General features: G+C 41.8%; 1 protein-coding gene across 1 annotated transcript in view; it reads right to left on the reverse strand.

Annotated features, from left to right (window-relative positions):
* The window catches only part of TRPM1 (transient receptor potential cation channel subfamily M member 1), a 95,026-nt gene that overhangs the window by 54,231 nt on the left and 22,039 nt on the right, over positions 1–18,756 (reverse strand). Inside the window, exons 3-11 of the mRNA XM_027067886.2 lie at positions 14,523–14,602; positions 9,888–10,083; positions 8,414–8,627; positions 7,642–7,766; positions 6,589–6,760; positions 4,567–4,741; positions 4,008–4,131; positions 2,929–3,001; positions 1,927–2,027 (exon numbers count right to left, since the gene is read on the reverse strand). Coding sequence (XP_026923687.1) covers positions 1,927–2,027; positions 2,929–3,001; positions 4,008–4,131; positions 4,567–4,741; positions 6,589–6,760; positions 7,642–7,766; positions 8,414–8,627; positions 9,888–10,083; positions 14,523–14,602 — 1,260 coding nt within the window. The remainder of the gene's footprint in view (positions 1–1,926; positions 2,028–2,928; positions 3,002–4,007; positions 4,132–4,566; positions 4,742–6,588; positions 6,761–7,641; positions 7,767–8,413; positions 8,628–9,887; positions 10,084–14,522; positions 14,603–18,756) is intronic.

Here is an 18,756-nt window from a genome sequence, read left to right on the forward strand (position 1 = left end):
TTTATGACTCAATATAAATCAATTACTTTGTTATATGTATATATCAAACACTACTACCTCTCTCTGTGTTGTTATTGTTGGTTTAAAGTTTATTTATTTTGAGAGAGAGAGAGAGAGAGAGCTAGGAAAGGCAGGAGAGAGTGAGAGAGAATCCCAAGAAGGCTCCACACTGTCAGCTCAGACACCTACGTGGGGCTCGAACAGCAAGATCATGACCTGAGCCAAAACCAAGAGTCAGACACTTAACCAACTGAGCCACCCAGGTGCTTCAGTTTTTGTTATGTTTTTAACAAAACCCTTAACAAAGAAGTTTTTGGGGACAGTTTTTATTTTTGTACTTAATAAAAAAAAATAGAAGAATATTGACTAATAAAATATAACCAATCAGACCTAGGATTGATTTATTGTGTAGTAATTATCAAATACTCCCTACCACAAGTTCTCTATTATGTCAAGAATTATAGAAAGACTATATATTCACAGCACCTAGTTAATCATGTGCTTCAACCATTAAAGTAAGCTTTTGGAGACCATATACTGCATTATGGCGAGACTGAGAAGGATTTTGGTTCCAGGTTGCAGTCTTGATCACATGTCTCCTGCTTGCCCTTCCTCCTCATGGAAATGATAACAGAAGACTATGATAAAGAAAAATCTATTTCAAGGAGAAGAGGCAGACAAGAGCTATTAACAAATTTGTGGAAATACTAACAGGTAGTTAAAACCATGAAGGAGTAAACCAGGAGTAATGTGAAGGTATCAGTAGAGGTAGGATCAGATTTTCAGAGAATGAGAGCTAATGATGGGTAGAAAGCATGGTGATCAGTGGAAGGACTGACTACAGGACAGGAGGCCATTCATCCCCCATCCCCTCTTGTGTGCCCTGCCAACACCCCCTTGGGCAGGTGCAGAGTAACTGCATTCCTGGGCTTCACCCCCAGGCAGAAACCGGAAGAATGGTCGCTAAATCATTGGAAGGACCTGTATAGAGAGGTCCAGAGCCTCACTAGTCTGTTCCAATCTGCACATGGCAAAGCAGAGCTGTTTAATGGCAAAGTAAGCTTCCTATAATTAATTGGTCCCATCCCTCATCTGGAAATGGGGATGGACAAGCCAGGATCTGCAACAGAAAAAGACAAAGTGGACAAATGGGAGCAGCTGACCAGGGAGAAAAATAGAGATAATTTAGGGAACAGAAGAGGACTTTAAAACATCCAATTTGTATCCTCAGGTATGGCATTCATGAGATGAAAACAGGCTGGCGTGAAAATGGAACCATCAGGAAATAAGAAAGCCTAGAGGTGATTACCACACGTGCTCATTCTGCACACACACACACCTACCACTCACACACACAGCTGTCACACCCACAAACATCCTGTCACACATTAATCATTATTATACACACACAGATACCACAGATATATACCACACACACGCTAAACCATACACAGGCATCACACACCACACCACACACATAACACACACCACACACATGCTACACACAGACACATACATACCACACCCCAAAGACCCCCCCACCCTAGAATTCTCTAGGCCTCCAGGGTACCATGGAACATAATTTAAAAAGACGATGCTCTCAATGCAACTGTTGTATTTAATTTTAATGGGCTATTTTCTTTCTTCTTTTTCTTTAAAAGGGTAAACCCCACTTCACCAGCAAAGATAAAATATTTAGTGGTTATTTCTTCAAGAGTACTGTTTTGAATCTATAATTAGTACTAGTGGCTCTTCTTTCTGGTTCTTGGAAGTTAAATAGCAACATCTAATGACCCTAATGCATTTAACGTTGGATCATCAGAAACCCCAGATAGTTTCTTGAGATCTGTGTAATGAGGGAGAATATACTAATATATCATCTATACAAGGTCATGCTAGTATGAGATGAAAAACACTTAGTTTCACCGGCCAGTGGGGCCCAAAGACAAAGATCTGGCTTCGTGCTATGTCGACGCGGTTCCAAGCCAGTGCCAAGCTCAGCTGGTCCGGGGCTGATGCATTTGTCCCTGGAAAGGCAAGAAACAAGGCTTTTCTCACTCCATGCCTGGATTGCCCCAGTTAGGCAGGTGCTGGGAGGTGAGCATGGGCTTCCCTAGGCTGGCTCACGCCATCCTGGAACTAAGCACTCCTGCCTTTTCTCTTGTCCCTGAGTGACTACTCAGGCCCCAAAGCTAAGAACTCCATATTCTCAAAGAGCTGCCTGGGAGGAGGTTGGAGGCCACCTTTTTCCATGTCTGCTTGGCTTGGTGTCCCTGAAGGGATAGAGGAGGAACCTGGTGATTCCAGGACCCTCATCTGCAGGAGGGCAGAAGCCCTGGGACTGCCTTGACATCAGCCCTTTTAGGCCAAAGGTGGGCACAGGCCAAGAGCACCAGCCCCCAGCCGTGGGGAGACCAGCACAGCACTGCCAGGCACCTGGTCCGATGGTGACACTCTCCTCTCTCATCCCTGCCCTCTCATTGTCCTAGAGTAGCCAAGAGGCAGAGAAGAAATGTGTGTCCTAGAGTGACCCTGTGAGTGGCCAGGTCATAGCCTATCATTAGGAGCAGGATGGGGAAATTGAACAAATCATTGCAGTGATGGCGAATGAAAAACCACCCATGTTCCCTCTCTATGAGGAAACCCTTAATGAACTAGTTATGAATAGAAACTGGTCTGACTTCCGCCCACATGGTCCATTGGCACCCGCAGAAAATACCCCTTCCCAAGACACCCATCGTGAGCTTTGTTGTTCTGCCATGGCTTCACAGTGAGATAACTCCAGGCAGCCTGACTGGCTTTGGATTCGATCACCAGTAGACGTTGTTCCTGGCAGGAGAAGAGGGAGTGTGGTTTCTTAGCCATGAGCAAAGCCCTGGCCGAGGCCAGCACTGAGAGGCCAGGAGTGACTGTTTCCTGAGAGCTCACCTTTCAACAAGGCCGTTAAAATTGCCATCTCGATGTCTTGCTGACCCTCGGAACCCATTCTAAACACAGTGACCTGAAAACAAGTTAATCATGAAAAGACCAAGTAAAGCAAAGTTGAAACTAAAAGGGAGAATTGGATTTTTTTTTAAAGGACCATAGAGACTGACATGCGATTCAATGATTCTGGAAGTGGAATGATTTTAAGCCAGGTGTCTTTCATTTCCACAAGTGATAACTTTGATCGTCCTGACTCTGAGTCTTTGCCTGGATACCTATTTTATTATTTACCCAATCTACTCCACTACTCTCAAGAGGAAAGAGCCCATTCAGTATCTACATACTCCAATATCTAAATTGCTACCAAGTTGACAAAATAATTTCTACTCAGAAAACTGCTACAGTTGTAGGAAATTTGTAGATTCAGAATTAAAAAAATTTTTAAAACATTTATTCATTTTTGAGAGACAGAGCATGAGTGGGGGAGGGGCAGAGAGAGAGAGGGAGACACAGAATCTGAAGCAGGCTCCAGGCTCTGAGCTGCCAGCACAGAGCCCGATGCAGGGCTTGAACCTATGAACCATGAGACCATGACCTCAGCTGAAGTTGGATGCTCAACCAACTGAGCCAACCAGGCATCCCTCTAGATTTAAAATTTTGAAGGGGCTACCTTGTGTGTATTCCTTACAAGCATAATTAGGTAGGCAAGGAGTCGGAAATAATTACTGTATTTGGAGAGTGAAGTGATAGAATTTTGTAAGTGCACCTAAAAGGGTGTGCCTGTCGCTCCTCATGGCTTTACATATGATTAATATCATAAACCTCAGAACTGGTGCAAAGTAACATGGTGTCACCTAATGTGTGCTAAGCTCTGAAAGCACTTGGGTCCCTTCCCTGTGCATGCTTAGTCTGTTTCTATCACGTGGGCATAACAGCCAATTTGGTAGGGATTTGTAAACTGCCCCTCAGAAAAGTCTGAAACTAAAATATGAACAAGTCCATCATGCACATATGGGCAGAATTAGAAAGGAAACATAATTCTCTCTGTGGAGCTGGTTTGGAAATAAACTCAAGACACTTACGAGTTCTTTCTTTTTCATGCACTCCATTATAATTGCAAACAGCTGATGAGATTGTGTCTTGTTGTAATTAAATGTTTTCTGAATGGTAACTAGAAGCTGATCCTTGAGGGATTCATTTATTATCCTGTTCAAAGGAAATGCAAAAGAGAAGGAAACAATATGAGTTAAATCTGTACATGAATAAATCAGACAACTCTATGTCCGTCTGGTGTCTTTGATTTGAAACTTTACCATTGGAGGGTATCCCAGGCTAGGAGACAAAAAGGGACCACAGTCAAAAACTGCATTCACACATGTCCTAAATTCCAGGCTGGTTGAAAACCTTATAAGGGAAAATGAAGTTGGAAGAGAGTATATTCCCCCAGAGAAAGAATTCTGTAAGAAACATCATGCTCTTGACAGCTCCCTCACATGCTGACCTCAGAAAATGGGAGAGATCTAGTAAATCTTCATTATTTAGCATTTTTGGAATGGCTAAATGTATCACTTAGGGTTTTCTTCTTGGCCTAACAAGAAGGCAGTTAAAAACCCACCCTTTGTAACATGTCAGAAATCCTACCCTCCTTCTTCACAGTACTTGTGTGCAAAAGACAGAATGTCCGAGGCTCGCCCACTGCCATCACAAATCACCACGGGGACTGGAGGGTCTTCTCGGAGATATTCCAAGACAATGGAAACCACATTAGGGCCTCCTTCCACCACTAGGCCCACGACAGGCACACCCTGTCCCAGCCCTGCAACATAAAACACATTTATCATACACACCAACGACATGGCACAAATTACCTGAGAGGGCAACTTGGACCACCATTATTAACCCATCAGTTAGTAACTTATTCCCCGAGTCCTCCCTCTGTCTCCATCAGATAGTAGGAATCTTTGGGAATGTGGTAGGGACAGGCTAACTTCTGGAGGCAGAACAAGCAGGGTGAACTCTGAGAAGCAGGAGGAAGCAGGAGGAGTCCAAGAATCTGAGATTCTGGAGAGGGAGGACAGTGGGAGTGGAAGAGCCACAGAGACAAATTTGTCTACTTGACAATTTTACCCCAGATTGGCCAGGACAAGTTATATTCTAAGCGTGTTTCCCCAGGCGACTATTAGTTGTGATGGGAGTTACTTGATCAACATTAACAAATGGCAAGTAGGAGAAATGTCCTTGGTCTCATAGTTCTGAAGGCCTTCAGATAAAATCTGCTAGCATACATTATGAGGAAATCTAGACATTTCAAGTGGCCGAATTCAGAGTTTCTGGTTTGCTTCCATGATGCATTTCTATAGTCAGGAACTCTAAAAAATTTTGAACAACTTTCTCTTCTCCTACCAAGATAATCTCAGTGAAGTTCATTTCAGCGAATATGCACGGAGGGTCTGCTTTGTGCCAGGTCCCGGCCAACAGATATCGGAAAAACAGGTAAAGATGAGACAGACACTGCCTTTGAGATTTCCAAGCCAAGCAAGGCTTGACATTCTAAATCTTCAGGAATATGGTGGCCAAATCACTTCATTTTCTAGAAACAGGGCAAAATTGGTTCTTCTTGGTATATAGGCTGGATTCCCCGAAGTTCCAAGCCGTGAGAGGTGACGACTGAGCACCCCTTTGCTGTCCCTGCCTCACTCAGAGCCCTAGGCAAAGGATGACAAAGGGAAGCCCACAAGTCACATGGCCAGATGAAGTTGGGCAGTGTGAAAAGTTATGAGTCCAAGACAATTAAAAATGTGAGAACAAAAAAGTCAGTCACCAAGTAGTTTATCCACAGTCCCCTTTGCAGGCAACCATTCTAACCACTTGTGCTCACAGGTCCTTAATTGGGCTTGACAATGGCCATTTCCAGGCCTTAGACTGGCTTTCACAAAAACCTTATCAGGGATGACAAAATAGTCTTTAAAATCTTTTAATAATATTTTGGCAATAAGTATTGCCAGAGTGGGAGCACATTTCAAGAGATAACAACAGTTATTTTCATCCTAACCAGTCATTATCATTTCATCTGGTTGTGGTTTGTTCCTTTCTCTTGAGCTTGACCTCACCACCCACCCCTTGGAGGCAGCCCTGCTGTAGGGCTGTGCCACCTGGACCAGCACAGGTGGGGCCATGGGGAGCAGATGTTTCCTGTGGCTGTCTCCACAAGTCTCCCCATCCAGCCCACCTTAGTCTGGGTGAGAGACCCAGAGCTACAGAGATATTTAATTTAATGATCAACTAACACTTAGTTGACAGGAGAAATCCTACTATGTCTTTGAGTGAGGAACTTTCTTCCTGTTCAAACATTACAAAAATAACTATAGTAATTACACTGGGCAACATGGTGGGCAATGCTGTCACCATGACAACTGCTGTAGGGCTGTTTCTCACATGGCCCCTCCCTGTAAACCTGGGGCAGAGTATCACCACACAGCTCAGCAAGTGTGATTTGGTACCTGGCCAGACTAAGGGCTCTAGACAAGTCTGTTGATCTGTTGTTCTGTGGATCCGATGAGAATCAAAGTGGAAACTCTAAACACACTTGGGAAGTTTCCATTTAAGCCTGGGTTTCATGGCAGGGGCGGCAGCCCAGCACCCATGGGCTTTGCCAGAACTTACTTGTGTTAATTTTCTGCAGAGAGATGTGCTTCTCCAGCTGCCTCCGCAGCTTCACCTCGGCACCGTATTTGCCCAGGGTGCCATTGTCGGCCAGGATGAAGTGAGTGTGTGAGTTGTTGAGCAAAGACAGCTTGCTTAGGGGGTTGGACATAGTCTGGTACACTCTTGTTACCTGGCAAAATGCACAACATAGATCAGTGCTGCAGAATGTAGACATTAAGACTACCAGGGGAAGCAGGCAGTATACATACATATGTAGTGGCAACTTCATCTAACTGTGCACTTAAACCTACTCTTGCTTCCCTGTCCTCTCTCTGTTGAAAATTTCTGTTTGCAAATTTCTATATTAAATTAGAAAAAACAAATAAATCATTTTAGATAATGACAACCCAGCAACCACACTTCTGGGCATTTACTGCAGAGAAATGAAAACTGACAGTAACACAAAATCCTGTGCATGAACATTTATGGTTACTTCATTTGTGATAGCCAAACTGGAAACAAGTCAGATGCGCTTCAACAGATACACAGGTAAACAAACTGTGGTATACACCCATACCGTGGAAAACCACTCAGAAATAAGAGGGAACGAACCATTGATACACACGACAACCTGGATGGATCTCTAGGAATGTGGAATAAAACAACAACAATAAAAAAAAATCACACAACAGCAGTCTTCAAGGTTACATAGTGCATGGTCCCATTTATAGAACATTCTTGAAATAATAAAATTATAGAGATAAGGGGAAGATTAGTGGCTGCCAGAGGTTAAAGAGATGGTAGAGGTCAGAGAGAATTAGGCATGGATATTAAAGGACAACATGAGTGATGCTAATGGTGATGGAAATACTCTGTATCTTGACTGTATTGATATGAATATCCTGGTTGTGATACTATACCACATTTGGCAACATGTTACCATTGGGAAAAGGAGGAAGGACATATGGGGCCTCTCTTTATTATTCATACAACTGCAAGGGAATCCACAGTTATCTCAATATAAAGACTTTGATTTGAAAAATTGCCAATATCTGGGGAGAAAACACTTACATCCTTTCCAACCAGGTCTTCCTTGTTTTCCACGATGCCCCACGGAGCAATTCCTATAGCACAAACCCGACCTCTGGATTTGGAGGAGTGGTCTTTTAAGGCATCCCCTACGTGGCTGATAACACCTACAAATAGCCATGGATCATATTTTTAGGCCCTTTCCTCCCATCATACCATTACTTATGAACTTTAGGGACCCCTTCTCTGAACCACTCCATTCCCTATGGAATAGGGTTGAAATAATGATCTTCATCATTAAAAGAAAGTACACTGGAAGTCTGAGCTCATGATAACTGGTCACCCTGCATTAGCTCCTAGAAAAGGGAAAACAAAAACCAAAAACCAAAACAATGATACAGGGATTTCCTTTACAAATTTCTAAGACCTAAAGATGGAAGTGAGTGGGGCTCCTTGGCTACATTCAGCCAAAGTCAAGAGTCAGACTGCTTGTCATGGCCCTAACCCTTCCCTTCCTCTGTTTCCTCTCCCATAGGAGGGCAAAAAGGATTGTCAAGGGCCTCAGTGAGAACAAGGCTTGTACAGGACTCAGTTTGAGGAATGGCACATCGTGGGTGCTGGAAATGTTGACCATTGTCACTAAAATATAAAAATAAAAAAATAAGCTACTGGACAAAGATTTCACTTCTGTCATAAATATTGTCAGGTTGCAATATGTTTTGTTTTTTTGATCTTAATTATTCAACAACTCTTTGGGAACTATACTGAGTTCTGAGTTTGTATGTTTACAGGAAGGGGAGGGGCCTGCTCTTACCGGTACTGACGCCCCCAGTGAAAATCCAGGCCCCAGTGGTCATGGCGGCTTTGATCAGACCTTTTCCAAAGACCTGTTTCAGCTTGGGTTGCATCTCAAAGTTCTGGAGGCCTCCGTGCACAGATATTAAGAGCTTGGGGAGTTCCAGCTGCCAGTCTTTAACCATGAGATGAAGCAGCGAATCTGGCTTGGTGTCATAGGATACACGGATATACTGCAAAAAAGTATGTGTTGCTTGTACCTGTTCTTGGTTTTCCTCTTGTATCACAGGGGAACAGGGTTACTGTTCCTGTCCAACCACTTTTGGTTTTGGCTTTCTGTCCTTCTGTGTGAGTCTGTGGCTAAGTGAGGGAAAGGAACTTTGGAAGAGTTGCCAGATTTAGCAAATAAAAATATAGGACACCCAGTTAAATTTGAATTTTATGTGAACATTGAAAAATGTTTTATCGTAAGTATGACCTATGCAATATTTGGCACATGCTTATTCTAAAAAATTATCTGTTGTTTATCTGAAATCCAAATACAGCTGGGTGTCCTGTGTTTTACCTGGCAACCCTCAATCTTGAAAAAATCAATTCCAAAGGGGCCCAGCTAGAACTATGTCTTCAGAGGTTAGACAGGGCATTGTTGAGGGAGTGCTCACTGGCCACATTGTGTTGGTGCTGACAATGGGGATCCTGGGTTAATCTCTGGATTTGACCACCCCCCAAGGTGAAGAAGAAATGAATGGTCAGATGCCTTTGCCCCTATGAACAGCCTCTTTGTGTCCATGCCGATATGTAGGGTGCCATTCCAGAAGACTCTGTTGTGCTATTTGGAACGCAACTGAATTTTATTTGTACAATGACATTGGGCCAGTGGAATAAAATGAAATTGCAAAAACGATCTGACTGGACATGTGGGAGTATTATTCAGAATTAGCTGAAAGGGATCACAGTGCTGACGCCTCCCCTCTCTGGCAGGGCTCATCTGAAAGGCAGAGGGCACTCCCTGTTTACGTGAAAATGTGAAAGACCTTAGTCTTCTTGGGCCAGCTGAATGCAGGCCCAGGGAGGCTGTGGATGAACTTCAGAGGGAAATATTTCCAGACACTCCTAACCCATTCAAGGGTGAGTGGAAGGTTCACAGTTATAAAAAACAAAAGCAAACCCCAAACAACCTCAAAAAACAAATAGCGTAATTTCTCACTCATCACTCAGTGATGAGTATGGTTGCATGATTTGTAGATTCACAATTCTGGTATGAACTTAGTGACACTACGTGCTCTTTATAAGATTGCTCAGTTTCCAAATCTCATGGCTAAAAAGTTGAGTGTGCAGTTATATTTCTTCCCTTTGCAATGAAATATCTAGGAAGACTGAGTCACATCCTGAAAGAAGACCCAGGTGTCTGCAGTCTGGGGAGCTGGGAGACTGGGCCTCTGATAGAGACTGTGAGCTTACACAGTGGCATCCCTTTTTAAAGCCTGTCTTACCATGGCTTTATTGGAGTATCCACCACCCTGGAATTCAAGAGTTCCATAGGAATCTGTTGGGTAGGTCTGGGTGTGTTTGCTGACAGACCATTTTTCGGGCTGAGTCTCCACCTGTTTATTTTCCTCTTCATTTTTGCTGGATGTTACACTTGGCAGAGGGGGGATATGCTGGTTGGTAAGCTGGCCACAACAACACCTGAAAACAAGGACAAAACAGTCTTTCTGTAACATTTTCCTCCTTAAGAGGAGTTAAACTCAACAGGAGGGTAGCACCTGAACAGGGGCAGACTAACACTTTCCTTATATGGCTCTGTTAAGGATAGAAATGTCCCTTATGATGGCCTTTTCCAGATAATCAACTTATATCTATTTACATACCAGCCCATTTAAAACACATTGGATAGTTGCCCTTCTGTACTGCATATATTTTAACTCTTTTTTGATGTCTTGAAAACATCAACATGGGCATCAATTATCAAACATGCTCTGACAAAGTGTAATCATGCCCTCCTGATACAGACAGAATTGATCTTCCAGGAATTTTCAAATTGTTGAATTCTTCTGTTGCTTAATAAAACATTTCTCTACATTAGTAATCTTGAAAATATAGTCCTTTTTCTGCTTATACTTTCATTGTCAAATTTAAGAATCTCTTGCTAAATCCAAAGTCATGAAGATTTGCTCCTATGTTTTTGTCTAAGAGTTTTATAGTTTAAGCCCCTACATTTATGTTTTTGATAGTTTTTTTTTTTTTTACATTTTATTCATTTTTGAGAGACAGAGTGCTAGCAGGGGAGGAGCAGAGAGAGAGGGAGACACAGAATCCGAAGCAGGCTCCAGGCTCTGAGCTGTCAGCACAGGGCCCGATGTAGGGCTTGAACTCACTGCGAGATCATGACCTGTGCTGAAGTCGAATGCCCAACCGACTGAGCCACCCAGGTGCCCCAGTTTGTTTTTTTTTTTTAAATTTTAGAGAGAGCCTGAGCTGGGGAGGGACAGAGGGTGAGGGAGAGAATCTTAAGCAGGCTCCATTCCCAGAGCAGAGCCCAAAGTGAGCCTCCATCCCGGCTGTGAAATCATGACCTGAGCTGAAATCAGGAGTCAGATGCTTAAGAGACTGAGCCAACCAGGCGCCCCTAGGTTTTTGATACACTTTGAGCTAATTTTTATATATGGTGTGAGGTGGGGGTCTAAATACATTCTTTGCATCATGATACGCAGTTGTTTCCACACCATTTGATGAAGAGACTATTCTTTCTCTGTTTTGGTAACCTTGCTGAAACATCAATTGTCTACAAATGTATGGTTATTTATGGACTCCTGATTCTATTCCATTGGTCTGTATGTCTATCCTTATGCCAGTACCATAATACTTGGATTACTGTAGCTTTGTAGTAAGTTTTGAAATCAAGTAGCGTGTGAGTCTTCCTACTTTGTTCTTTTTTTTTTTTTTTAATGATATTGCTTTGGCTATTCTGTATCCCTTGCAATTCCATATCAGTGTGCTTGTCAATTTTTGCAAAGAAGCAAGCAGGAATTCTGATATGGACTGCACTGAATCTGTAGATCAATTTGTGAATATTGTTAACAATGTTAACTCTTCTGATCCATGAACATGGGCTGTTTTTCCAATTATTTGGATCTTTGTTAATTTCTTTCAACAGTGTTTTGCACTTTTCAGAGTATAGGTTTTGCACTACTTTTCTAAGTTTATTCCAAAGTATCTTTTTCTTTTTGATGATATTGTACATGGAATTGTTTTGTTAGTTTCATTTTATTTCATTGTTCATTGCAAGTAGATAGATATAAACATAATTTTTGTTTACTGATTTTTATTTTACACTTCAACCTTGCTGAACTTGCTTACTAGTTACAAGAGTTTTTTTTTTTAGTGATTCCTTAGGATTTTCTATATACAACATTCTGTCATCTGCCAATAAAGATAGCTACTTTTTCTTTTCCACTATGGGTGCCTTTTACTTCTTTATCCTAATTTCCTTGGCTAAGACCTCTAGTACAGTTTTGGATAGAAGTGGTGAGAGTGGACATCCTTATCTCTGATATTAGAGACAAAGCATCCAATCATTCACCATTAAGTATGATGATAACTGTGGATTTTCATAGATGTCCTTTATTAGATTGAAGAAATTCCTCAATTTTTAATCATAAAAGGTGTTGAATTTTACCAAATGCTTTTTTGTCAGTTGAGATGATTATGTTATTTTTGTTTTTATTCTATTTGTGTGATGTATTGCATTAGTTGATTTTCTGATGTGAAACCAACTTTGCATCCCTGGGATAAATCCCAGTTGATTATGTTTTTATATGTTGCTATATTTGGTTTGATAGTATTTGTTCAGGATTTCTGCATCCATGCTCACAAAAGATATTGTTATGTAGTTTTCCTTTTGTGTGGTGTCTTTGGTTTTAATATACAGGTAGTACTGGCCTCATGAAACCAGGAACTGAGTTGAGGAATGTTTTCTCATCTTCTATTTTTTTGACATTTTTTTGATTATTTGTGTAATTCTTTGAAAAATATTTAGTACAATTCAGCAGTGAAGTCATCTGGACCTAAGCTTTTCTTTGTGGGTCATTTTTGATACTAATCCTATGTCTTAATTTCATATAGGTCTATTTAGATTGCATATTTCTTCTTGAATTGGTCTAGTAATTCGTGTCTTCCTAGGAATTTGTCCATTTCACCTAAGTTATTTAATTTATTGTAATTAGTGTATAAATTAGTATTCCTTTCTGTTTCTGTAAGATTGGTAGTAATATCTTTTCATTTCTGATCCTAGTAATTTGAATTCTTCATCAGTCTACCTAAAGGTTTGTCAATTTTGTTGATCTTTTCCAAGAAATAGCTTTTGGTTACATTGATTTTTCTCTATTGTTTCAAAATTTTCTATTTTATTCCATTTTATTTAATATTCCCTTCTGCTTCCTTTAGATGTAGTTTGATCTTACTGAGCCAGGAAGGGGAAGGGACAGAGCTCTCATGCTTCAAATACCACAAACTCTAGCCATTCTATTGAATTTTTGTAGGTATTTTTGTATAGATATTTCTCTATTTCCTATTGGCCCTTGGGATCATTTTCAGGGACTTTAAATGGTTATTTTTTCATTCCAGGATTTTTTTTAACCCCATGCTAGAGAATCCATGCAACTCACAGAAGAGTCTCATGTGTGAGTCCCTGAAGCTTTTTCTGCTCCTTCTGCTGCACAGCCACTTGGCTATGTGGGGGACTGCAGTACAGCAGATACTAAGGAGGGCTGGCATAGGTAGTTTCCATCAAGGAGGGTCTGGGTGCCACTGAAATAAGGAGGGACATTTAGGTTCAACAAAAGAAAGACTTTCGTGATCTTTGACATTATCCCCTAATGCATATTTCTTGACTTGGGGGATAATCACTGGCATTTAAGCAGAGAGAGGAATCTACAGGGGGGTAGTGGAGGGGGCGAACATGGGGACATGGTGGGGCTGATGTTGCATGTGTCATATCTGACCTAGGTGATGTCTGAGAGTCTGTGTGCTCTGTGTCAGTGATCCTATCTGCATGGATTTCATATTGGGTGAATCCTCTCAGTGGCTCTCCAAACTCAGCCCATAGCTGTTGTCCTCAGAGATGGTAAGGTTTAGCTAAATTCATTTCTGATCACTTTCATGGCTTTAGAAGACCTTCTGTTTAGTTTATAACAGGTTCATTTTCTTTAAAAATTTTTTTTATTTTAATTTTTAAAAATAATCTTTTTAATGTTTATTTATTTTTTAGAGAGAGAGAAAGACAGAACACAGAGAGAGGGAGACACAGAATCTGAAGCAGGCTTCAGGCTCTGAGCTGTTAGCACAGAGCCCGACACAGGGCTTGAATTCACCAACCGTGAGATCATGACCTGAGCAGAAGTCAGACTCTCAACCAACTGAGCCACTCAGGTGCCCCTAATTATTTTTTTTACTTTAAGAGAGAGAGATACAGAGAGAAATAGAGGGCATAGAAGCAGGGGAGGGTCAGAGAGAGAGAGAGAGAGAGAGAGAGAGAGAGAGAGAGAATCTTAAGCAGGCTCCATGCTCAGCTCAGCATTGAGACCATCGCGGGGCCCCATCCCATGACCCAGGGATCATGACCTGAGCTGAAATTAAGAGTCAGATGCTCAACTGACCGAGCCACTCACGTGGCCCAACAGATTCATTTTTATTTAGGTGAATGAAATTGACATTTTGTGTACAAACTACACCTTTTCATAGAGTTACATCTAGTTCACTTAACCATTCAGATCTTAACTGTGTTGGAGGTACCTATTTACCTAAATAGCATTATGAAACTCTAACAGGAAGCCATGAAGCTACCCTGGAAATCTTGATCTCCCTAAGACTAGGAAGAACACTGAGGGCCCATCTAGTTATGAGAGTTCACATTAGATTAGGATGAGTGTCAGACAGCAATCTTTCCTGCATCTTGACAGAGAAGCTTCTTAGCTGAAGTATTCCCTGATTAATGCCTCCCATAGGGAATGGATTCTAGCCATTCTTCTTCCCTCCTCGTCCCCCTCCTGCAAGTACAAGAATAGTTGCTGGCAACTGGTGAACAAGTGCTGGTTTGGATAATGTCTTAGGTGTGACTTCCAATTTACCTGTTAGGGTCTTTAGTGCTGGGAATTACAAAGACACATTCTCTCTTGCAGAAGGTTTTTTCTATCCAAGCTTTCTGTCCCTGGAAGAGAAAGAAGTGAAAACTAGACCAATATAGTCCCACACAATCATCAGAGTTCATTATTTTACTTAAAAAAATCATTAACAGGAAGTCTGACCAAAACATCTGAATAGACACCTTCAATAATGGTGGATGCAACTCTTTAAGAATCTTTTTCAGAGAAATGGCTTGGAAGTAGGTATTCATGGTTTCCATAGGGCTACAAAACCTAGGCTTTGCATGCAAGTCAAAGTCTGCAAAGGGGGCATTATGCCATCCTGGAGCAAGCCAGTGCCCAGACAAGCCCTGGTATAAATGTGAGTTACTGGAAAAGCCAACAAAGTCTGCAAGCGTCTGATTAGGACTTTGTCTGCTATCAAGAACCTCATCTTCTTTGGACTTCCAGGCACCCATACACCACAGTAATTTTACAAGTGGACTCTAACTGGTGCTCAGATTCACTGAATGTTATTTTTATCATTAAAAATATTGAAGGTTGTGAAGAAATGGGTACTTATATAACATGGCTGCTGGAGCTAGAAGTTGGTACAACCTCTAACAAGGGCAATTTGGCAATAATATCAAAATTACAAAGCATATACCTTTTGACCATTTAGTATTTTACTCTATCAGTATCCCTGAATACATGCAAAATGACACATATTCATTTATTTATTGCAACCACTGTTCATGATATCAAAAGACTGGACATCACCTACTGTCTATCAGTAGGGGATTGTACTTGTGTTATGGAACAATCATCCATAGAATTCTCTGTGGCTATTAAAAAAATAAGACTTTCTCTCTGTATCAATAGGGAATGATCACCAAGCTATAGTAAGTAAAAAAGTAAGACATGGAATAATCTCTCAGGTATTGTCATTAAAGTTACAGAGAAGAAATATTAATATGAAAACACACTTGCTTGACAATAGACATAATATACTGGGAAGGGCTCACAAGGAGCAGCTAACATGGTTCCCTCCAAGAGATGGGATCTGGAGGCCTGGGGAACATGGGTGATGGGTGAAGAGGACACACCTTTTAAATTCTTGAGAAAGACTATTATTTTTAAAATTTTTTGGTGTTTATCTATTTTTAACAAAGAGACAGAGCACAAGCAGGGGAGGGGCGAACACAGGGGGAGGAAGAGGGAGACACAGAATCTGAAGCAGGCTCCAGGTTCTGAGCTGTCAGCACAGAGCTTGACGTGGGTCTCAAACTCACGAGCTGTGAGATCATGACCTGAGCTGGAGGCAGACACCCAACTGACTGAGCCACCCAGGTACCCCGAAAAAGACTTTATTTTTTAAGAGCAGTTTTAGTTTATAACAAAACTGAAACGGAGGTAGAGAGAGTTCCCATATACACATGCCCAGACTCCATAATTATCAGCATTGTCTACCAAAGTGGTATCTTTGTTACCAAAGTTGAACCTATATTGACTCTTCATAATCACCTAAAGTCCACAGTTTACTTAGGGTTCACTCTTAATGTTGAATATTTTAGGGATTTGACAAATGTATAATGACATGTGTTCACCACTATAGTATCATGCAGAATAGTTTTATTGCCCTAAAAATCCTCTGTGTTCTGCCTATTTACCCCTATCTTACCCCACCTCCTGGTAACCACTCATCTTTTTATTGTCTCCATAGTTTTGTCCTTTCCAGAACGTCCTATAGTTGGAATCATACATATGCAGCCTTTTCAGACTGGCCTCTTTCCCTTACTAATATGCACTTAAGATTGCTCTATGCCTTTCCATGGCCTGACAGCTCATTTCTTTTTAGTGCTGAGTAATATTTCATTGTCTGGATGAGCCACAGTTTATTTATCCACTTACCCACTGAAGTTGGTGGCTTCCAAGTTTTGGCAAACATGAATAAAGATGCAATAAATGCCCACGTGTAGGAACTTATATTTTTCTCTTTAAAATTTTGGGTTTTTTGGAGTGCCTGGGTGGCTCAGTTGGTTAAGCGTCTGACTTCAGCTCAGGTCATGATCTCATGGTTCGTGAGTTCAGGACCCATGTCAGATTCTGTGCTGACAGCTCAGAGTCTGGAGCCTACTTTGGATTCTGTGTCTCCCTCTCTCTGCCTGTCCCTGCTCATATGCTCTCTCTCTCTCAAAAATAAATAAATATTAAAAAAATTAAAACTTTGGGTTTTTCTTCCTTTAAAATTTTGAATTATATAAAGGTATTACCTATTTAAAAATATAAAAAGTTTGCCTGAAATGAAAATCTAAAATAAAACAAGTTTTTAAAAAGGGAAAAAAAACCTCTGCCACTCTAAAAATTAGCTGTTGTCATTTTTCATTTCCTGACCTCTCATTTACCTACATCCATTTGTTGAAGATTTTTTTTTTGTACAAGTTGCTGTGCTGAGTGCTTGGGGACTTCAGAGGAGAAGCATTTGGGGTGCTTGGGGACTTCCAGGGCAAGCTGGGTCACCACCCCCTGGAAGTGTCAGAGGATGTGATGCCCGCACATGTGCTGAAGGAGGTTGGCAGTACGGGGTGGCTTTGTGGAGCTGAGTGAGGCAGGAAGGAAACCTGTCCACCTTACCAGGGTGCCAACATCCTTCCCTGTGTCTCCTTGAGGCCTGGCTCAATATGTGTTGTGATATTTGTGTACGTGTGATGTGTGTGCTTGTGTGATGTATTTGTGCGTGTGTGCGATGTATGTGTGGTGTGTGGGTGTAGAGTGTATGGTGTGTGTGTGTGTGTGTGTGTGTGTGGTCTGATGTGTGCACATGTGTGATGGTGTGCATGTGAGTAGGTATGATTATATGTGTGATGTGTGTAATATGTGTGGTGTGTGCTATGCATGTGGCATGTGTGCTATGTAAAATGTGGTGTGTATATAACGTGTGTGTATCTCTGAGGGAGGAGGGCAGACACAGGGAAATGGAGCGACTTAGCTTGTGAAACCTGGAGAATCCTGAATCAGATCTTGGAGAAACTGCAGAGGACAGAGCCTCATGTTCGTGGCCACTCTCCCACAGTCTCTAGAGCGAGCGTCACAGTGTGACCTGTGACCTGTGACCTGAGGGTGTTGTGGCCCTCACCCATCTGGGAAGCATTTCCAATTTAGGGGTTCCCTTGTGTCCATGGATGCTGTCTCCTCAGAGCGTGCCGGCAATGACCACATGTCACACACGCCCTTCTCGATGAGGTCATGTCAAGGCCCCAGTGCCACTTTCGTTGCTCCACAGATAGTCCTGGCCCCAGTCTTAGTCATGCTGAGACAGTCTGATCAGGGTTTTCATCCTTCTGGAAGGACCTATGGTTCCCCGAGCCTTTCTGGGAAGGTCTTAAGAGTCAGCTGGTTACTTGGCTTCTTTTTGAATAACAGGAATGATTATAATTCAAAACCTTCCTGAGGGGCCTTCAGAAAGCAACACTACACCTTTGTCTCCAAGTAATTTAATGACTGCTTGAAAACCACATCACTAACGAGAGGAAAGTGGCTGCATCCACTCAGAGGAAAAACCTCAGAGTGGTGAGCCCCTGAAGCCCAGGTCCCAGCCCTTCTCCTGTGGAGTGTTAGAACAATCCAGGGCAAAATGGCCAAGCAGAGCATTTGCTGTCTGGAAAGAAAATATGTTTCCCCTCTTGCACATCACTCCTCACTTCCCAGAGAAGCTGGGAGAGCATACTCGCCCCCCTTTTTAAAATAGAGTTCATATTGTTTGGACTATATGCCTTCAATTAAAGACAATAAGAGCTCTAACAAATACTGAGCTCCCATGAGTAGGCTAGGTTTTCACAGAGACATAGGATAGCGATTCTGAAATTACTTTCTGTGTATTCTAGGACAGAACAAAGAAATCAATATATTGTGGATAATGGGGGCTGGGTTTCTCATTGTTGGAGAAAGGTTACAAGCATGGAGAGTGGGGAAGATTAGAATAAATCCCTGGAGCAGTGGAGTGAAATTGAAATGGTCAGTGTGTACCCATGATTTGTAACATGTAGAGAGACAGATATAAGACCAGATAGAGGCAGGTGTGGTCCCTCCTTCTCTCCCTCTCTCTCTCTACACACACACATACACACATACACACACACACAAGTATACATAACATATTGTATTAGTTATCTATTGCTTAATATAACAAATTGTCCCCAAACTCGGTGCTTAAAACAATAAAATTTATTAACTCACAGTT

Source organism: Acinonyx jubatus, chromosome B3, assembly GCF_027475565.1.
Source record: "Acinonyx jubatus isolate Ajub_Pintada_27869175 chromosome B3, VMU_Ajub_asm_v1.0, whole genome shotgun sequence".
NCBI lineage: Eukaryota > Metazoa > Chordata > Mammalia > Carnivora > Felidae > Acinonyx > Acinonyx jubatus.